A 23,008-nucleotide genomic window follows, 5' to 3' on the forward strand; every position below is an offset into this window, starting at 1 on the left:
TGTAAAATCACTCCAATCTTATCAGTAGCCTAATTAAACAAATACTTAAAACAAATACGAGTCCATAATCCATAATAACACTACCTTAGTAAAAAAGTCCATCCCCCGTTATCCTCTCAGGACTGTTTTTGAAAAGGCTTTGCTTGTAAGCAGTGCTTGATCTGTGCATATTTCTCGCCTGATTCAGACGAGGTGACCTTTTCACTGGAGAAAGCAGTATTATGAATAGAGGACTCATATTTTTGGTGGAAGCAACATTAAAAAATGTCTTATTGATGGATTTGTTTCTTACAAACACACAGCTTTTCACACACAGCAAGTGATGTAATTATGATCCATTTCTCCAAATCTGTTTTGATGAAGAAACCAACTCATCAACGTCTTGGATGGCCTGAGTTTGGGTGAGCCAATTTTCAGCAAAATTTTATTTTTGAGTGAATATTGGATGCTTACTTTAAATAACATCCAAGCAAGTACAGAGGGATTCTTTCTTGTAGGCAAATATATCACTTTATTTATTTACTTGTAAATGCCATTATATGGGGCAATGTCGCATTTAGATAGACTATCAGTGTGATAATAATTATGACTTCACAAAGAGGAACCTGAGAGACAAGACTAATAATAATTAATCTCCAATTAGGTGAGGTGTATGTTGTTTACTGGACTGCTAGACCACTGCTAATATATATATATATATATATATATATATATATATATATATATATATATATATATATATATATATATATATATACACACACACACACACTCACACACACATATAGGTGATGCCAAAGGATCGCAATTATATGTGTGTGAACTGTATATATATATATATATATATATATATATATATATATATACACACACACACACACACACACACACAGTATATATTTAGAAAATATCTACATGTATTTACATGACTATATTTATATTCATATCATTTAATTTCTATATAAATATATTTAATATATAAACAATTTTTTCTTAAATATATACATGCATGTGTGTCTATATACGTAATAAATATACACAGTACACACACATAAATTATATAAACAAATACTTTTATTTTGGATGTGATTAATCGCGATCGCCAGGAACAGGGTTGGGCATCCCTGAGCTAAAATGTCACCCGAATCCGCAGCTTCAAATAAATTATCCACCCGCACCTATATTTTTGTCTGATTTAGATAACAGCACCCGACCCGCACACGATTGTCACATTCAGGGTTCGTATGGTCATGAAAAACCCGGAAAAGTCATGGAATTTTAAAACAGCAATTTCCAGGCCTGGAAAGTTTTGGAAAAATAAATAAACCCAGAAAGTTTTGGAAAAGTCATGGGAAAAGTCACTATTTCACAATCCTCTGTATAATAGAGTTATGTTTAATTAGGCTAGCTCCTGAATTTCTGTGCAGGATTGCACATATTTCGCATTACTCATTCCCGCAGCTTTCAACTTTTAAATGAGGGAAATTACTGCAAAGCATTTATTCAATATAGCGTATAGGTTAGTAAATAAATCCGCACAAACCATCAGATCAAATCAGTCATTTGAAAACAGCAGTTTGCAGTTAGAGTGATTCAGCTGTAGGCTACTGTGTCCTCACGGCGCATCTAAAGCTGCTGCATGCTGCAATACAAGACTTTAGCTCACGTTTCTGTACAGTTGACAGAATTGTCAATTTCCTTATCGGTCATTTTTGCATCGTCAAAATTTTTTATTATTTTCACATCTTTTTCAGCCATTCGGTACTCGTGCTCTCCAGATGCGCTTTTCTGTGTGCTCAAAGTCACATCCAAAGCGCACTCTGCAAGTACCAAATTGAGTTTGCAAGCAAATCTTGTTGCGCTTAAGTGACCAACTACACACAAAATGACGTCAAAATGGTTGTCCGGCGAGTATCCTCAAGCACTGTATGTTTTGTCTTAAGTTAATGTAAACATCCTTCAGATGTCAGTTTTACATGCTTTCTAAATCATAAACATCTTAAAGACATCTAATAAATGTCTATTTGACATCTAAAAGGAAACGTCCTATAGACGTATTGCAGATGAGCAAACACCCTACAAAATACGTCTTGCAGATGTAAATGCAGACATCAAATAGACATCTCTGAGATGTACGTGTGCTATCAGGGTAGGCACGATGCAAATCGGTCCGTTTTAAAACTAAAAGATGGAAAACATCATGGTTACGTACGTAACCCTCGTTCCCTGATGGAGGGAACGAAGATGTTATGTCGTGACGACATTAGGGGATTCACTTGGGAGCCCCAATCATCTCTGACTTTAACAGAAAACGCCAATGAATATTGGCTAGTGGATTTTGCATACCTAAGCCACTCCCCGTGCATACAGGTATAAATAGGCGACAGGTGCATCCACTCATCAGGTTTTCCATTGAAGAGCCGAGAACGTGTCCCTGGCACCCAGCAATGGTTCAAGATTGTAGCATGGGGACATAACGTCTCCATTCCCTCCATCAGGGAACAAGGATTACGTACGTAACCGAGGCATTCCCTATCTGTCGGTCACAACGAGTTATGTCGTGATGACATTAGGGGTCCATGGAAAGCGCCACAACCTGAACCCCGTCACAACCTTATGGCATAGCAAATGTTGACAGGCAACCGCGTGACAGACAAATGCCATACAAAGCTCTTCCCACCAATTACCTGTTACCCAACACACGGAAAGAGACTGGCTCAATGCGGAGACCGTAAAATCTCGCAAAGGTGTTCGGTGTCACCCAGCCCGCAGCTCTGCAAATGTCTGCCAGAGAGCATAGGAGCCAATGCATAGGAGCCGGCAACACTCCGTGTGGAGTAGGGCTGCACGATATTGGAAAAAAATTACATTGCGATATTTTTTTCCCAACGATATATATTGCGATATTGAGAGCCATTAATCCAGGCTAAAGTCAATAATTACCATTCCATGATATTAATAATTTCACTAATAAGCAAGCTTCATTACAAGTGACAAAAAGGTCACTTAATATTTTATTCCAAAATTAGAACATTTCTGTAAACACAAAAGCAGAACACATTTTTAAATAAAACAGCAGCTTTACACCAACCCCCCTGATTGGTTTAAAACAATATAACTTAAAATAAATATATTTTTTATAAAACAACTTATAAGCATTTTGGTTCACAATCTTTATGTGAAAAATATGTGCGGGATGTTATAACATACCGCCTGTCAAGCGTTCGGATCATTTTCTTAAATCCCTCTTTGGCGACTGTATTTAATGGCAACATATCTTTAGCGATATGAAACGTTATTGCGTCTGTTATTTCTTTCTGTCGTGGAGAGCCTTTCTGGTAAGGTGTCACACTGGCAAAGGCATCACAAATATTTGTTTGTTTTGGTTGACATCCAGATTTGACTTTGTATTCGTCGTAAAGAGCTTTGTGGTGCTGTTTTAAGTGATCAGACAAATTGGTGGTGTTTCCTTGTTTTGTGGCCACAACTTTATGACACTCCATGCAAAGTACCTCATTTTGGTCAACATCCTCCTTTTTGTACCCGAAATAGTCCCAAATAGATGATTTCGACTTTTTTTTGCGGCGGATCCTCTTCGTCGCGCATTTTTAGCAGTGAATGTTGGCTGTGAGCGTGAGCGGTGAGCAGCGGCACAGCGAACCAATCATTGTGCAGGCATGCGGAACGTGCATGTCACCCCAGCAACAAGCCATACAACAAGGGGGAAGTCGTGGCCTAATGGTTAGAGAGTTGGACTCGTGATCCAAAGGTTGCGGGTTCGGGTCTTCGGCCGGCAGGGATTGTAGGTGGGGGGAGTGAATGTCCAGCGCTCTCTCCACCCTCAATACCACGACTGAGGTGCCCTTGAGCAAGGCACCGAACCCCCAACTGCTCCCTGGGCGCTGCAGCATAAAATGGCTGCCCACTGCTCCGGGTGTATGTTCACGGTGTGTGTGTGTGTTCACTGCTGTGTGTGTGTTCACTGCTGTGTGTGTGCACGTTGGATGGGTTAAATGCAGAGCACGAATTCCGAGTATGGGTCACCATACTTGGCTGAATGTCACTTCACAAACTCGTGTTTACTGTGTGCTACCGTTCTCTTAATACACCATGGGCTTCTACCCTTCACATCGCATGTTCCGGTGATGTGACTATCGCTCACGCGCACATCGCGATGTCGATGTCAAAACAGAATATCGTTCAGCCCTAGTGTGGAGTGAGCCCTCACCCCCAGGGGGCACGGCTCGCCTTGGGATTGGTACACCAAGGCGATGGCATCCACTTTCCAGTGGGCCAACCTCTGCTTGGAGACAGCCTTCCCTTTCTGCTGACCTCGGTAGCAGACAAAGAGCTGTTCAGAGCTTCTGAAGCTCTGGGTGCGGTCCACGTAAATGTGCAACGCTCTTACGGGACACAGCACACCAAGGCTGGATCTGCCTCCTCCGAGGGCAGTGCTTGCAGGTTTCACCACCTGATCGCGGAAGGGCGTGGTGGGAACCTTGGGTACGTATTCAGGCCGGGGTCTCAGGACAACGTGAGAGTAGTCCGGCCCGAACACAAGGCACTCTTTGCTCACCGAAAATGTTTGGAGGTCCTCGACCCTCTTGATGGAAGTGAGCGTGGTAAGGAGCGCTGTCCTAGCAGACAGGAACTTCAGCTTGACTGAATCCAGTAGCTCAAAGGGACTCCTCTGAAGTCCAGCCAGGACGATAGAGAGATCCCAGGAGGGCACCAGGGGTGGCCTAGGAGGTTTTAACAAGGGGTCGAAAGATATGTGTTTTTCAGGGCCGATGCCGATACCGATTATTACAGACCAAGTAGACTGATAACCGATATGTTGAACCGATACATCAGTCATTCTTGAGAAGTGGGACAAAACATGGTACAAAACTGAAAAAATGAAACTTTGTACACAGACAAATGAAACTACATTTATGTATCTTATATGTACTAAGCTACTGAGCTATGCTTTGATGCAACCTCCTAACTTTTCTCTTTTTTTAACAAAATGTGCTTTTTACCTTGGACTGTGTAATATAATTTCAACTTTATCTTTAACAGCATTCAAGATGTTTTTATCATTTCAAAACACATTCTCATGTTAGCAGATAGATTACACTTTCACATGTGACCAACAATTCCACAACAAATATAAAATATCATAATGAAATATTGTCAAAATATTCATCTGACGGAGGTGACGGATCTGACGGAGTTGACACATCTGACGGTGGTGATGAAAACCTGAATTTGTTGTCATTTTAACTATCAAATACATTGGATCAATCAATTACTGTATTAAAACAAACACAACAAACAGTGAGTTTGTTATTGTTTATAAAACTTTTATTTAAGAGTCACATTTAAGTATTTTGATATATTATTGGAACACAAAATCTGACGGTGGTGACATCTGACGGTGTTGACAAATTTGGCATTTCTTTCACAAAACAAATAGAGTTCATGAAGTAGCCATTTAGTTTTTTCTGTTGATGCTAGATGCCAATGGAACCTGCTTCAGGAGAATAAAAATATCTAAATATTTCAAATAATTTCCTCAGAAATTGGAAGATGGTGTTGACATATCATGGTTGTGACCAGGAAATATTAACATTAGGATTTAAAATATTCTAAAACTATAAAACTTAGCAGAGCCTGTCTGACAGTGATGTACTCTACGGAGAAGGATTGTGGTGAGGGGGTTCTTTAGAGTGACAGCTGCCCCTGATATTCCCTGATTTTATTACATTTTAATAAATGTCTGATGGTGTTGACAAAAAGTGGGGACACAACTTTGAAACCTTATGAAACATGCATGTATCACTGAAAAACAACCTTGCTTTGATATGAGACTTTATTAAGTGTTACTTTTCATAAGACAAGGTCTTTTTCATCATAAAAATCATTTTTATCCATTTTATAGCATATGAATGATTGAACCCTTCTCTGTGGACACACTGTTTTAGATGTAGTGAGAAGACAATAAGTGTCATAGATTTCACATAATAATGATTCAATCAAATTGAAGGGGATAATTGTGTTAAATACATTTTATTAATAATCCCCATAACATTTACAATTGAAAATATTTTTTATTTTTAAACCTAATAGCAGTTAAAATTGCTGGACCTGTTTTGTCCCATGTGTCAAGAATGACTGGTATATGTCTGGTGTAAAAATGAAAATTAATGTCAAAATTAAGAATAACAATGCCTTCCCTGGTGTTGGTTGCACTTCTTACTCTTGTTTTCCTCCGTGCATCCATCTTCAATAAGGGTAATACTGTATAAAGAGAGTGTTAAAAGTGGGGCCACTGTATGCTTCATGATTAAGCCTATGAATACTGTACTGCAGCTAAACAGCTTGGGGAAATGTAAGTATTTGGCTTCAATAATTTACCTTAGAAATGTATGTGTAATAGCATAACCTCTCATAATTCTTCATTCATACTTTTCTGATGACTAAATCATAAACTATAAGGGGTGAGTATTCAATTTATAATCTAATGCACATCAGTTGATTAACTTAAAGAAGCACATTGTATATAATAAGCGTAAATAATTTAATTGTCTTCATAGCTCCATTGTAGTAGTTTTTAAGAAGACCGCAACTATTTTAATGAAACTATAACACTAATAGCCTGTTATAGGCACACTTGGTTCAATAGCCTTTTGAAATGTCTCAATTTGTGTCATCCTAATCTTGTCCTATGTGACAGTATCTTAATCTTGGTCTATGTGACAATAATTTCCATTAGTTTTAATTTACAGTGCAGTGCAAATGAAGGCATAAAACATTAATTGTATTGATCTTTTAACCAAATGAGAGTTAAACTCTATTTTTTGGCAAACAAAGGGGTTTACTATTAAAATTAAAACATGGAAAAAATTGCATATTGTGTGATTATTATTTTAATCAAAAGTTGTAATAATTGTTTAACTTTTATTTTGACGGGTTACCATGAGGACCTTTTAAGTTTCTGTAGCCTATGTGTATATGATATGACGATAGTTTTACTCAAATGAAATGGTCAAATGCTCATGTAGTAACTCTCAGAGCAGTTCTGGGGATGTTGTGCATGTATTTATGTCCTCAAAACACAGCAAGCATCGCGCACTTCAGTCTGTTTGTAGTAAACAAAACCACGTGTCTGTGCCATTCACAAATACAGAGACACGCACACAGAACATGCAGGATTCATATTTAAATAGTCTTTTTGCGGCTTAATATTTACAGATACTAGTTCATAGGGCGAGTCGATTTAAGTGTACTGACCTACATTTGATTAATTCATCCAAACTTTAACAAATTCCGTGACATTCCGCATTATACAGTAAATTCCATTTATATGACTGGACTCCACGATTCCGTCCACGTTTATCCCATTGCGGAAACCATAAATAGATAATATTGTGTTTTGCAACTTCAGTATAGTGGATTGTGATTTATTGCAAGTTCAGCAACGTCTGCTTCTGCCTTTGAGAGACAACTGATGTGTGATCACTGAAGCAGCTCCAGTTAGCAAGCGCTTTCAGTGTGAGGGTGCAAAACTTTCAGTGCCTTTAGCCTTCCACGTTCATTGGTCGGACTCGTGACTCCCAACAAATCAGATGCGCGGTGGGCGGAGATTGCTCTAGGCCACAGAGTGGTGAGTTCCAACAGGCTGCATCAGAGCCATATAGCACATTTCAAAATTAAATAATTTTATCAGCAAATCGGGTTTGAAAAATGACCGATACTGATAATCATAAAAATGCTTAATATCGGTGCCGCTATTCTCAACCTGAAGATGAGATTGTGCTTTCCGAGGGACCTGCCGTCCACTGCAACGTGATATGCTGCAATAGCAGCCACATACGCTTTCAAGGTGGAGAGTGACAGCCTAAGCTCCAAGCTTTCCTTCTTCTCAGCAAGAAGAACACCAGATCGTGAACAGACTCAACTCCAAGGCAAGAGCTCGCCTCGTAGAGAGGGCTCTGACCTGAGTGAAAGTGACTTCCACTGCCGCTGGACAAAGCACTCAAGTCTGCTGCAAGGCTAGTAGCACTGCCAGCAACTCGAGGCAGTTGATGTGCCAAAGATATCGAGGCCCTGTCCATAACCCCGAGGCTGCCTGTCCGTAGCATGTAGCGCACCAGCCCGCAAGCATCCATCGTGACGACATTCCGTGACACTTGTTCTAAGGGTACTTCGACCCGTAGAAAGTAGGGGTGGAACGTAGGGCTGTGTGGTATATCGAGTTTGTAGGATATATCGATATATTGTTTATAAGTGATACGATATAAGGCAATACCGTTCATATCGATATAAAGTAGGCTACATTAGTTTGAAACGAGCGCATTTGAAAATATAGTGGAGGACACAGACTGAGCTGCTGCAGAGAAAGTGCACAATACAATTTGTTCCAAACATGTGACAAACGTTTTATATGAAGGGCTTTAAAAAACTCGTGAGATACAGAAGCCTATAGACCAGGGGTCTCAAACTGCCGGCCCGCGGGCCATTTACGGCCCCCCCTCCCCCTCACTCCGGCCCGCAACTGACATAAAAAATATAACGCAAATCGCGCCCGCAAAAATATTATTATTTTTAAAATTATTATTATTATTATTTGTAGCTGTTTTATATCAATTTAAACTACCCATTCAATATGTACTAGAAACTAAAACACGGTTAAATAATAAAAAAATTTAAAAATAGTGATGATAGCGCAAAAAACCCGCGCATGCCGGCAGACTTGCGACGTTATCTGATTTCTGGGCTTTAGCATTTTATTTTTTGTTTGGCTGTGAACAAAAATGTCTAATTCCAAACCGAAAAGGAAGGTGGATGATGAACACAGACTGTTTCAAGAAAGATGGACACTGCAGTATTTTTTTGTGGAGTTTAATGGAAACGCCACCTGTCTGATATGTAAAGAAAAAGTTGCCGTTCTGAAGGAATACAATCTCAAGCGTCATTACTTGACTAAACACGGAGACCAGTATGACAATTACCAGGAAGACGAGAGAAAAAAACGAGCCACACAGTTGCAGAGAGAGCTAAAGTCCCAGCAAAGCCTTTTCCACAGAGCCAAAAAGGATGCTGATGCTGCCGTTGAAGCGAGTTATGTAGTGAGTGAAATGATCGCTAAAGCAGGAAAGCCATTCACTGAAGGGCAGTTTATGAAGGACTGCATGTTGAAGGTCGCTGATATTCTATGTCCAGAAAAGAAGAACATGTTCAACAATCTCTCTCTATCGGCCAATACAGTGGCAGAGCGGATTACCGAGTTATCGAGTGACATCTATGACCAGCTACGCGGGAAAGCTAGAGTTTTCACTGCGTACTCTGTGGCGCTTGACGAAAGTACAGACAAAACTGACACTGCTCAGCTAGCTATTTTCATCAGAGGTATTAATGACCAGTTTGAGGTGACGGAAGAATTGCTGAGTTTGTGTCCAATTCACGGTCGTACAACGGCCAAAGATATATTTCAGCATCTGTGCGACGCGATTGAACGTGCTGGTTTGCCGTGGAGCAGACTAGTAGGCATTACCACCGATGGCGCCCCATCTATGACAGGTAAAAAAAATGGACTGGTAGCGCTGGTACAAAGAAAGTTGGAAGAGGAAAATGCAGATCCAGCAGTTGTTCTGCACTGCATTATACACCAGCAGGCACTGTGCAGCAAATGCTTAAAATATGAACACGTCATGTCTGTTGTCCTAAGATGCATCAATTACATCAGGTCAAGAAGTTTACAGCACCGCCAGTTTCGAGCCTTTTTAGAAGAAATTGAGGCAACATATGGTGATGTACTTTACTTTACTGAGGTGCACTGGCTCAGCAGGGGAAATGTCTTGAAGAGATTTTTTGAGTTAAGAACAGAGGTGAAGAGATTTATGGAAGATGGCAGAATGGATGTTCCTGAATTTGATGATCCTAAATGGGTCATGGACCTTGCATTCCTAGTGGACATTACACAAGAGCTGAACATCCTTAACCTGAAGCTCCAGGGCCCTGGTCATCTCATCACAGCAGCGTATGAAAGTGTGAAAGCCTTCTCCACAAAATTGAGATTGTGGAAAACTCAGCTTTCTGCAAAAAATCTCAGTCATTTCACAACATGCAGATCTCTTGTGGAGGAGGGCATAGCATTCAATGGTGATGAATATGCCTCTGCTGTTGAAAACCTACTTCAGGAATTTGATCAGCGTTTTGGTGACTTCAAGGCACACTGTGACACTTTCCAGCTGTTTGCAGACCCCTTCTCAGCTGATGTGGAGAGTGTCCCAAATTTGTTGCAAATGGAACTTATTGACTTGCAGTGCAACAGTGAGCTAAAAACTAAATTCAGAGAGGCACAAGGAAATGCAGACAAGACTGCACAGTTTCTGAGAGAATTACCTCCATGCTTCCCAGAGCTTTCCAAAGTGTTCAGTCGGTTAATGTGCCTTTTTGGAAGCACATACCTGTGTGAGAAACTTTTCTCAACTATGAACTTCAATAAATGCAAGTTCAGGTCCAGGCTTAGTGATGCTCATCTTGAAGCTGTACTCAGGGTTTCAACTGTGAACTCCATCAGGGCAAACGTGGCTCAGTTGTGTGAGCAGAAGCGCTGCCAAGTGTCTGGCAAGAAATAGAATAGTTTGCAAATGTATTCAGAGATCGCAGTTGTTCAGTGTAAGGTTCAGCACAGTTTTGATAAATTACTTAAGTTAAAATAAAGTAGGTAACTGTCTGTGCATTGTTATATAATTTTACATTTTTAACACTGTTGTTTATATTTTTGTTAAGCATGAAAAAAATATGTTAGTAATGTAATTTAAAAGAAATGTGAGCTAACATCTCAGCAATTAAAGTAAATTTCCAGAACTTTTGTGCTTTCTTCTTGTGCTTCAATGTTAAAACGGCCCTCCTATGAGATGTCAGTCACAGCAATGGCCCCCAGCTAATTTGAGTTTGAGACCCTTGCTATAGACCTATTTTACTTTCAGTTTAAAGCGGCTCGCCCAGTCAGATGCTCTGACAAAAAGGCTGCGCGTGCCACTGACAGTGACTCGCTGTTTAATGTGTTTGAGATGTGCTGTTTTCCTTATGCATAATTCCTAATGCATAACTTACATTTCACAGGTCTATTCTCCATCTGTAAATGTTAGAAAGCCATGGAAATATTTATATTTTGCTGTAAGAAATGCATGAGCCTTCTGCTTTGAGATTCTCCGCTAAACTTCACAGACTTCATTGAACGAGCGCCGCCGCGTGAATGCGCGCCAAACAGACGTGCGATGTAATAGGAGCGCAATAATTCTGACTAAAATAAACATTTTGCTGAAATATTTGTAGTTAATAAACAATACATGTGTCATACGTAAAATTTTAAACCTACAAGTAAGTGTATTTGTATTATAGCACTAACTGTAAACTGACTGTAATGGGGTTATCAAAACAAAACAGCCTTTTTACTCAATTAGTCTGTGCTTTTTTTTATTATTTTCATTTTTAGTTTAGTAAATTTAACTTCTGCTTTAAAAGCATTATTTTTGGTTTTAGATTGTAATGTTACAATGTTAGAATGTAATGTGATTTTAACCCTTTTTAACATAATATATGCATATGGTTACATTCACTTTATCTGTTTAATCCAAATACAAAAGCCTATAAATACCGAGATATATACCGTATACCGCAAATCAGCCAAAAAATACAGAGATATTAATTTTTGCTCATATCACCCAGCCCTAGTGGAACTATACATGTATTTGTACCGAACCTTCACGGTACGGACATCTCGGTTCGGTGCATGAGGCCTTACAACGAATACAGGCAATTCACCCCCCAAGGAAGGGGGCGCTGTAATGCAACGCTGTTTGATAACTGCCAACAGAAGAACAGCGAATGCCATGAGTTGCGCACTTGAAAACAAAGCCCTCAGGCAGTGACCATGTGCTGATTCTGAAAGCATCTCTCACATAGACTGACATAGAGTATACATTATAAGCTTGCATACTCAACCATTTGTGAAATGGGTCTTTGTGCTCGTGAATCTTACCTCTCTCATTCGGCACAAATCCAAATATTCCATTATATTTCCGATATAACGTATCTGAATGCTAAACCATTATTTATTATGTCAATTATATGCTTTGCACTTCAGTCGCGTTCCAACATAAAAAGTACCAACTGCGCTGTCAAGTTAGCAATGCTAGAACTGATGTGTTTTTGTGTGTGTGTACGATCACTTCAACTGTTTCCTTATACCATCAGAATCAACATTAAAAACCTAGTGAAATTTCTATTTCTATTTCTATTGTCTTATTAATAATGCATCACTGTATAAAGGTCTGCTTTTATTTGTGTACACTCACAATGAAAACAAAACAGATTTATATAACATAATGCAATAATATTTAGTATTTTCACATCTAGGTGGAATTTTTTTTTTTTTTGCACTACTGTCTGTTCAAAATAAATAAAAAGAAACCGAGCATAGTATATATATATTTTTTTCCTGTTGTACTGAAATCGTATCGAACCGTGACACCCGAACCGAGGTACGTACCAAACCGTGACATCTGTGTACCGTTCCACCCCTAGTAGAAAGACAAGGTCCGTCCAGGGACTGAATGAGCGGCAATGCGTTGGCGGGATGGTCACACGAACTGTACCACGGCGCCATGCCCATCTCGGGACTCGGGAGTGTAACCTGTGCTGAAGTGGTCCCATATGAAGCAATCCGAGCAGCGAGACTGCGGCTGCGGATGCCATATGCCCCAGGAGCCTCTGAATGTGTTTCAGTGGTACCACCATCCTGCCTCTGAAATAACTCAGGCAGTTCAGCATGGACTGGGCACGGTCGTTGGTGAGACGCGCCACACACTCCAAGCCTAACTCCATACTTAGAAAAGAGTTTATCTATATGGGGGAGAGCTTGCTCTTTCCCTAGTTGACCCGAAGCTTCAACTGGCTGAGGTGCCAGAGCACCAGGTCCTTGTGATCACACAACTTTTCTCGGCATAGGCCATGCTCAAGACAGTTGAGGATCCTGATGACCACTTCTCGTAACGGGGCAAGTGCACCCTCCGTGACTTTCGCAAAGACACGAGAGGACAGGGAGAGCCCGAAAGGGAGGACCCTGTACTGCAATCCCCAACCCTCGAACACAAACCGACGAACTGTGTCAAAGGCGAATGACACTGGTGAACTGAATTGCATAGCTGAGTCGGATTGTTTGAATGAGCCAGTGGGATGGGCAGCGCAAGCCACGCCCCCAAACTCCATACAAGTGACACCAAAGGGACAATCGACGTACTCGTGGTGGTGCAGCAGAAGGGAGTCGACCTGGATAGCACAGAAGGCTTTGTGTTCTGATTGACCACAGCAGAACTCCTCACATCCCCGGAGGGACTGGCCAGAGATGCGTGGAGAGGCATCGCGTCTCCCAACTGCATTCTTTTGACCACTAGCAAGAGGGGGCATCATGGGTGAGAGTGATGAGGCAGTGCGTCTGTCAGCGCACACTGTCAGCCCACGAGCCTGAGAACCCTGAGGAAAAGGAAATTGCTCTTACTTTGACAATGTGGTTACCTCTGGCCCTTGAGCCAGCAACAGAACGGAATAATTGATTCTCCACCCGACCCTCCATCGGGGGAAGGAGCGGCGCTGACCTCGCTGTCTCCTTAGAAAGAGCATCTTCCCACATCTCCAGGTTGCCCATGTCAGGGCCACTTTTATCGCCTCCCTGGACGATTTCGGGGCCGGCTGGGACACGGGGGGCGCCGCACTCCTGCGAGAGGCTCGACGCGCCAGCCTAGGTGATGATTCAGCACGGGGCGGAGCAGCTCTGGAGGACGCAGGAGGGTGACCCCGGCGACGAGCAGACTGGGGGCTGGCCCACGACGGAGCAGTGGCAGATGGTGCATCACGCTGGGGCAAGATGTGTTGGAGGCCTATGGAGGGTCTGAGATAGGGCTGGGCGATTAATCGAAAAGTAATCGAAATCGACATTCAGAACCTATAATCGATCAAATTTTTCCAGGTCGATTATTTCGATTACTTTCCCTTTAAAACACTACCGCGTGTGGAGTCACGTGACCCCGCTCCCTTACATTACGTTATTCCGCCGACATGTCGAGCATGAAGAGCTTAATCACTGAGACAACTGAGCAACAAGAGCAGCTTGTACCAAAGAAAAACGCAGTCTCTGTCATTTGGACACATTTTGGCTTCAGTAAGGATGACATGGAACAAAATGAAGTCAGATGTAGACACTGTAGAAAAACAGTTTCGACGTCCAAAGGTAACACCACCAATTTGTTTCAACACTTGGAGCACAATCACGTTACTGAATATGAACGAGTTATTTTATTTAGAAGAGATACTGCTTATTTTCTACTTTTAATAAGAAAAACATTGAAAATAATTTATTTTGTTTCCAAAAGTGCAAGTTATTTATTTTTACTTTTTTTATAAGAACAAAGTGACTGTTCGTTTTAGGCAATGTGTGCTTTAATTTCAGTTGTTTAACATTGATGTTCAATAAATAATCATAGATAGTAGATGGTGTGTGTTTCCTTCAATTATTTTAAAATCAAGTAATCCACCCTTCATTCAAAAATCTCTCACTTGTAATATGTGAGCATATTTACTGTACAAAACTTGTCAGTGAACTATGAGGGCAAAAAAATAAAAAATAAATAAAATAATCGTTCATTAATCGTAATCGAGTTAAAATGTTCAATTAATCGAGATTTTGGTTTTAGGCCAAATCGCCCAGCCCTAGTCTGAGAGCTCTCAGATTCCATCAAAAATATCTTAATTTGTGTTCCGAAGATGAACGGTCCACCTCATTTGGACATTTTCACTTAGGGGTGTACTAACTTTTGTTGCCAGCGGTTTAGATATTAATGACTATGTGTTGAGTTATTTTGAGGGGACAGCAAATTTACACTGTTATACAAGCTGTACACTCACTACTTTACATTGTAGCAAAGTGTTATTTCTTCAGTGTTGTCACATGAAAAGATATAATAAAATATTTACAAAAATGCGAGGGGTGTACTCACTTCTGTGAGATACTGTATGTTAAAATTAAATATTAATCTCTCACACAAAAATATTTACATTTATTTTATATGACAAAAGCATTTCAATTAAGATATACATTGTTAAATTCAAAAAGTCTGGCTGTGCTTAATGGGTACATTTCAGTACCCTTTAAGCACACCCCTGTTCCCATTAGGCCCTCAGTAACGTGCGGTGAAATCTTGTCATGGGCAGGCTGTGACCTATCAATGTGGCATATATGTTCATATATTAATTCAGTTAATGTAGCAACCCAAGTTCATATCAGGCATCATCACATCGCTGCCTGCATACAGCAAAGTCAGTCATATCATATGTGAGGCTAATGCACAATCAAATCTAATAATCAGATTAATGGACACATCTATCTTATGATGACTTCTACAACAAACAAATGTTTTGTGCGGGACACAGTAAGAGAGGGAGGCGGCGCGGTGTCAGCGAACCGACAAGCGGCCTAGTCACTCCTTCAAAATGCGCAAAGGCGCACAGACAGCCACACACACACTATTGGTCTGTTGACGGCACACCAGGATTTGAATAGGCTACAGTCAGAAAAAACATTGTGTCAGCTTTAAAGTACAAAAACAGCTTATTCGCTCCTACAAACTGCGCTAGGCGCACACACCGACACGCAATGAGCATCTGGCGACGGCGCACCAGGATTTAAAAAAGAGAACTACAAAACAGCATTTTAACCCTTACGAAATGCACCATAATCGCACAGATAGACATACAGTACAAATGTGGCAGAGGTGACAGCGCACCAGGGTATGGAAGAGAGAACATTTTGGTGTCAGCGCACAGCAGGCCTATAGCCCACCATCAGACAACACACACAAGCCAATATAAGGGTTTTAAAAATAATAAATAAATTAATAGTTTACGTTTTAAAGGGGGTGCTTACTTTTATTTGTAGACGATGTCCATGCGTCTATCCCTCTGGACAAAGATGTCAATTCCCCGGATCCGGCCCACATCTGGCCTGCATGGATTTCACACGGGCCAGATGTGGGCCGGATCTGGGCCAACACGATGTTGCTGTCTGGGTTACTTTGTTGTAAAAGTCCTCTTTGTTGGGTGTATTTCTCAATTTCAAAAAAGCTCTTTTTTCTTCATAGGACAATGTTGAAAATCTTTTTAAGTAATAAATATCCATAATATCCAAATATCCAACGGTTCACAGCCGTCGAACTAGGTTGACAGCCAACGCAAGGTGCCGCTAGATGCTAAGTATCGGGAAGCGCGGATTGAGTGAGAGCGAGTGGATCACGTGACATGAAGCAAACTCGGTCTCTGCCTCAATGGTGATAATTAAAGACAGCATGAGAACTGACTGCGCATGCGCAAATCTACGTAAACTACGTTCTATGGACCAAAGAGGCACTGCTAACATCTGCCTCAATGGCCATGGCCTTGAATTTCCTGCATGAAACAATGGTTTTTAGGAGCAAACAATGGCAAAATGAGTATATTATATGTGTATTCCTGAAAATGTTTGTTACAAAAATTAATATTTGGAATAAAATAAATGCAATTAATAATGTGGTTTGTGGTGAATTAATAAAGCTCTTGGAATTAATAAATGTAATGTCAACATTGGTGAGGCACTGCCTACCCTGCCTACCCTGACCGCACCTCCCTGGCCCACATCATGTTTTATTAAAAATTATTGTTTATTTTAAGGAAATATTTTTAAGAATAATTGTAAAACAATTTTTTTTTGAAGGTACAAAGTCAATAACAAAAAAACAGAACACTAAAATCAAGCAACAAGGCATTCAAGTCATTATATATTCATAATGAAGTGTAATATAAGCACATTGCAACCTCTAGCCCAGGGTTCCTCAAATCTTGCCCTGGATGTCCAATGCACTGCAGAGTTTAGCTCCAACCCTGATCAAACTCACCTATCTGTGATTTTCTAATGATCCTGAAGACATTGATTGGCATGCTCAGGTGTGTTTGATTAGGGTTAGAGCTAAACTCTGCAGGAAACTGGATCTTGTGGGCCAGATTTGAGGATCCCTGCTCTAGCCTATACTAGTCCACGTTCAGCTATGTAACATATTCAAAAATCAAATAAAACAAACAAACCAATAAAACATTTAATTCATGGGGATGAACACAGAAACTAGCCTCATTATGATACCTCTTTTTAAATGGATGTCAACTTATCTATAGTCTCTAATGGCTGGAATACACTACACGATTTTTGCTCCGATTTTCCACAGATTTACAGTCTGGAAAAGTTGATGCTAGTTGCCAAAGATCAGAGCCAGTCTGCAGATTTGAGTTGACAGAATCCATAGAAAATAGATTAACTTAACTTAAAGTGACAATCATCAGTTAATATTTAAAGTCTCTTTATGAAGTATTTACATAGACATTCAATGTGGAAGAGCTTAAAGACAGCACACTGAGCTTAATTGGAGCAGCAACAATTTTTCATAAATTTCTTGTAATATTTATTAAAATGATAGGATTTTGCTAAATAAATATTTGTTTTAAGGCAATTCTCCAGCTGTGATCCTTGAAGAATCTTTAGCCACTCAAACTCTCCTTCTCACCGTGCATTAGGACAATTTAGACACACGTCCTCTTCCAGTCAGTTTCGTAACATTTTCTGTTGATTGGAAATTTTTAATTATTGCCCTGATGGTGGAAATGGGGATTTTCACTGCTCTAGCTCTTTACTTGAAGCCACTTTCTAATTTGTGAAGCTCAATTATCTTTTGCTGCACATCAGAAATATATTCTTTGGTTTTTCTCATTGTGATGGATGATTAATTTGGAATTTGGCCTTTGTTTTATTTTCCCTCCTATTTATATTTCTGTGAAACAGGAAGCCATGGTTGGATAATTTCATGTTCATAATCACGCTGGTGTGCTCAAAATTGTGAATATGAATAGGAATATATTTCAGGTATATTTTACTAATAAGAATTTCTAGGGGTACCCTAACAGTAATTGTGTCCAACATGTGTTTGAGAAAAAAAACATTTATTCCATAGTGATATTTCCCCCCCATTTTAAATTCTTATTCTCCAATGAAAGACATTTTTGTGAATGATTTTTTTAAATAAAAGATCAAAAGGATTAACAATGCAAATTTATTTTCACAGCCTTTTTTGATCATATTTACCAAGGGTACCAACAATTCTGGCCATGAGTGTGTGTGTGTGTGTGTGTGTATATATATATATATATATATATATATACACACATATACATACATACATATATATATATATATATATATATATATCTTTTATACATAAAGTAGTATCTGTATCAACATGAGGCAGTTTAGCTTGAAGATGACACCCAAAGCCATGCAAATAAAGGAAGACCTGCTTCCCCACAGCAGGTTGATCACTCCTCATTTGTTTACTATGAGAAATGTGGAGAGAGAAAAAGAAAACATTCTAAAAGGTTCTGTTATTAGTGTAAAACCCTGGTACTTTCCAGACACCTGCTACATAAGGCCAATACCACTTTGCCAAACAAACTAAACCACAGAAACTAAAGAGGACTGTCCCCCCTGCCTGTAACTGACAACATGGATGCTGCAGGAGCCATATACATGCCATATACACACAGTATTATGATACATTAAAAGGTAGAAGGAATTTAAACTGTCCGCAAACAGCACTAAAAGAAAGTACTAAAATAATAAAATCTCAAACAAGTGCAGCACCAGTCAAACGTTTTCACACACCTTCTAATTCTTTTTTATTACTATTTTATTTATTTAATCCTTCAATTTTTAATAATACTATTTCAAATATTATTTTCATCAGTCATCAGTAATATGAAAAAATGCATTATGCAGTGACAAAAAGGAGCATCCTAGGATTTAATAATAATAATCTTAATTCTTAGAATTATATATATTTTTTTAATTATTATTTATGCATTTAAATTATCAAAATATGTACTGTCAAATTATCTCTCGAATACATGTAAGCCCTATTAAACATCATATACATTTTAAGATCTTGCTAATTTCCTATAAGGCCCTGAATGGTTTGGCACCTCAGTACCTGAGCGAGCTCTTATCGCATTATAGTCCTTCACGTCCGCTGCGATCTCAAAACTCTGGCCATTTGATAATACCTAGAATATCAAAATCAACTGCGGGCGGGAGGTCGTTTTCCTATTTAGCGCCCAAACAATCTACCTAACACTGTTCGGGAAGCAGACACACTCTGTCAGATTAAATCTAGATTAAAGACCCATCTCTTGAACCTGTCTTACACATAATACACTATCACATTTCTATAATTCAAATCCTTTAAAGGATTGTTAGGCTGCACTAATTAGGTCAACCGGAACCGGGAACACTTCCCAAAACACCTGATGTACTTGTTACATTGTTAGAAGAATGGCATCTACACTAATATTAGCCTGTGTCTTTCTTATTCCGAGGTCACTGCAGCCACCCAGATCCAGACTGTATTCAGATCAGATGGTGGATCAGCACCTAGAGATGACCTCTACAGCCAGGACACCTAGATGAGCCCCAGAGACTGATCCCCAGTGAAGACCCTGTCTCCAAGACGGTCATCGGGACAAGACCACAGGAAACAGATGAGTCCTTTGCACAATCTGACTCTGCTGCAGCATGGAACAACCTGCTGGTTTCGTCTGGCCAGAGGAGAACGACAGTATTTCGACAAACTATTTCCTCGTCTAAATACTGTAAAGCTAATATAAAGCCACCCAGCTTTAGATCAAGCCGATGTAAAGCTGCTTTGACACAATTTGCATTGTTAAAAGCGCTATACAAATAATATTGACTTGACTTGATAATGCTTTGGTAAATCATATTTACTACATAAAAAGTCAAAATTATGAGAAGAAAAATGTTACTTAGTATGCAATAATTTTTACTGTCGTTAATGACTTTTTATCTAATTTTTATCTCTTATTTCATAATTCATAATTATGTTACCAAAAGTTTTTTTTTTTTTTTTTATAGGTTTTTTATGAATAAATACACACACAGACATTATGTTTGACAGAATATAAGATCATGAGAAACTTGACTGGTAGTGTGTGTTTGTAAAAGGATCAGCTATCTGAACAGATACTTCAAGTATTAACAGATAGCATCACTTCCTTTATAGCACATTAATAATATAAATGGGAGTGGCATAAACACGATGGCTAAAAGAACATTAACGATTTCAAGCTGCGGAATAAGGCCTCCACCTCCCTCAGGATCAATGCCATCAAAATAGTGTACCACGCTGTAATCTGATCGCACAACGGACATCTTTCCTGGAAGTCACATTTAAAACTAGATTAGGAAGCCAAGTTTGGATAGAGTCAACAAATACAATACCCTGACATGACATCTTTAACAGCCAGCATTGCATGACTTAAAAAGCAAATAGAGGCACTGTATGCATGAGAGAACACTATAGTAAAGGTTGACAGGCTGCCAAAATAAGCGTGAATGCAAACGAGTTGGTAAGCCAAGTGCTTCACAAGGAAAATACGTTCATGAAGGTCTAGACAAAGTGCTTTTATATTTTAAAAAACAAAACATAATCTTAATCAAACACAGCAAAAGACAGATGACAGCATATATGTAGACAATGTCTAGCCTGTCTGCATATTGCTGTTAAACACTGGCGTGACAACATCTCTGTAGATGCCACATATGTATCGAGACATACAAGCTGCAAATGTCAGATCGTATCTTCGAGAGTGCAAACACTTGTTTAGCTCACACACAGCCATGCACAATGACTCTGAGTAACTGTTTAATTCAGTGCATTGTAGGTAAGAAATGCAGCATGAATTTCCTGCATGTGCTGCGGCTCATTATCAAATATGTGGTCACATATTTGACACCTTAACGCAGATGTCATAACACAATTCTCCTATACAGCTGCATTTGTCTAATCAACTTTATTATTTATTAGCGGCAGGCTATTGATCTTGTGGAAGTAATTACAGGGTATTTTCTTCTGGCCCCTAAATTTTTGTGAATTAAATTGTGATACTAAATAAGTAGTTTTAAAAGTCATTGTGTGGATGGATACTGCTGTGGTGTATTTTCCATCTAAATCTTAGAATAATATATTTAAATGATCTTTTTTTACTACTTTTTTTACTGTAATACAAGAAAGTCAATTTCTGCCAAATGAAGTCATAACATAAATTGAGATACTAAGCCATAATCATGAGAAGATTGAAACGCAAAATTACGATAAAAAGAATGACTTTGACATAATTTTGACTGTCGTGACTTAATAATATTGCATAATTTCAAAAGTTTGTCAATTTCAACGTTTTAATCTTATAATTATGACTTAAAGTTTAATTTAATTTGACTTGTGTCATAATTGATAGTTTACCAATGGATTTTTTTCTTACTGTATGTGGCAGAAAAAGGCTTCTATACTAAAGACACAAAATGCTACTGAAAATTCTAGAAAATTTACATATTTAAGATTTTATCCATTTCCATGACTCTTACAGGTTTTCCATGACCATATAGTGTAAAAACGTAACATTTTGTTTTGTAATTTTGTGCAACAAATAAGCTAAAATAATGTAAACTGTAAAACAATCATTTTAAAACACCCATTTGTTTGACATTTTAATTTTAATCAAAGTAACAGCCAAGAAAAAATAATAATAATAATTTTCTTCAGTTTTGCTGTTTTATCCTAGTACAACTCCTCTGCTTTCGAACCTGTGTATATGGGCTAATTTGTGGAAATAATCACGTCGGCCTAATGATAAGCACTATTTGTTTATATGTCTCTTCTGCTGTAAACAGTCGGAGTTTCGGAGTTGAATTAGCTCGTAAAATACGGCTGGTTAAAAGTCACGGTGTTGTGTGCGAGCGGTTTCACGAGGTGACTGTACAGACAAATTAAACAAATCCACCATTAACAGACTGCTGCGCTGCTGCGTCACTTCCTCTGGCATGTTCACGAGCTCTGCTGTTTGTTTTTAGCCTGTCAGCTGACAAACTACAAGTCAAAACAACCACAGTAATTACAACAAAATCACACTGTATATAACTAATGACATCACTACATGCAATAACGATTAATTATGTTAAAGCACGGATTTTATTTATTATTTTTTTCTTTTCTTTTTTATAGCATCAAAATTAGGGAATGCTGACACAAACAAGCCCGTGCCCTTCGTCTTCCAAAACGCACGAAAACAAACAAATTACATAAATTTTTTGAAAAAAACTTGCTAAAGTGAAACCCCTCCCAAAACACACTAAGCTGCTTAGCTAGAAGAAGATAGCAAGTGGCTAATTTAGACAGTGTGCATAAAGATGCGGCTCCAGGACATCCTCTCATTCGGCGTGACTCGAGATGTTGTGTTGTGTTTTTCATCATGTACTCACAGCTTGGCTCTTGGTCTTGGCCATGGACGGCTGCAGGCGGATAATGTCTCAGTAATGTTGTCATTATAGACTGAGCTCTCTGTAGTGGCTGGCCGCTGCAGCTCTGACGTCACACCACAACAAGCGCTCGCGCGCGCAGCGCAGGGATCAGGGAGACACCTAAAGATCGCGTTTAGGGATAGGGTTAGGTGTGGGGGAGGGGTTAGGACATACACCGCTTCATATACAAAAAATAGTAATTACTGTTGTATATAATTAAGCAAGTCTGCATTTACATGCATTTGGAAAATGGGTCATTCGTAATTTAAGTGTGGTGATGTGATAGGATGCCAGCAATAAGTCAGTTTGTGAAATTTCATCCCTGCTATTCCAAGGTCACCTGTAAGTAGTATTATTGGAAAGCCGAAGCGATTAGAAAGCAGCAACTCAACCACAAGGCAAAGTCACAGGGAGGGTAAAAGTCGCTAGCACTTTGCTGGTTCCATATATGAAGAGTTACAAACAAACACTGGCATTAATATCAGCACAAAAAGTGTGAAGCGGGAGCTTCGTTGA

At 39.3% G+C, this 23,008-nt stretch overlaps 1 protein-coding gene across 2 annotated transcripts in view; it reads right to left on the reverse strand.

The window, feature by feature from the left end:
- Nucleotides 1-22,593, reverse strand: part of LOC306865613 (3-phosphoinositide-dependent protein kinase 1-like) — a 30,576-nt gene extending 7,983 nt beyond the window's left edge. The window contains exon 1 of one of the 2 annotated variants that reach the window (XM_079410328.1): nucleotides 22,454-22,593. In XM_079410328.1, the coding sequence (XP_079266454.1) occupies nucleotides 22,454-22,477 (24 nt within the window). In that variant the 5' untranslated portion in view covers nucleotides 22,478-22,593. The remainder of the gene's footprint in view (nucleotides 1-22,453) is intronic. The other variant, XM_079410326.1, reaches the window with a different exon arrangement.
- Nucleotides 22,594-23,008: the final 415 nt, after the last annotated feature.

The sequence above is a fragment of the Barbus barbus genome (assembly GCF_936440315.1).
Source record: "Barbus barbus genome assembly, chromosome: 4".
In the NCBI taxonomy this organism is placed as follows: domain Eukaryota; kingdom Metazoa; phylum Chordata; class Actinopteri; order Cypriniformes; family Cyprinidae; genus Barbus; species Barbus barbus.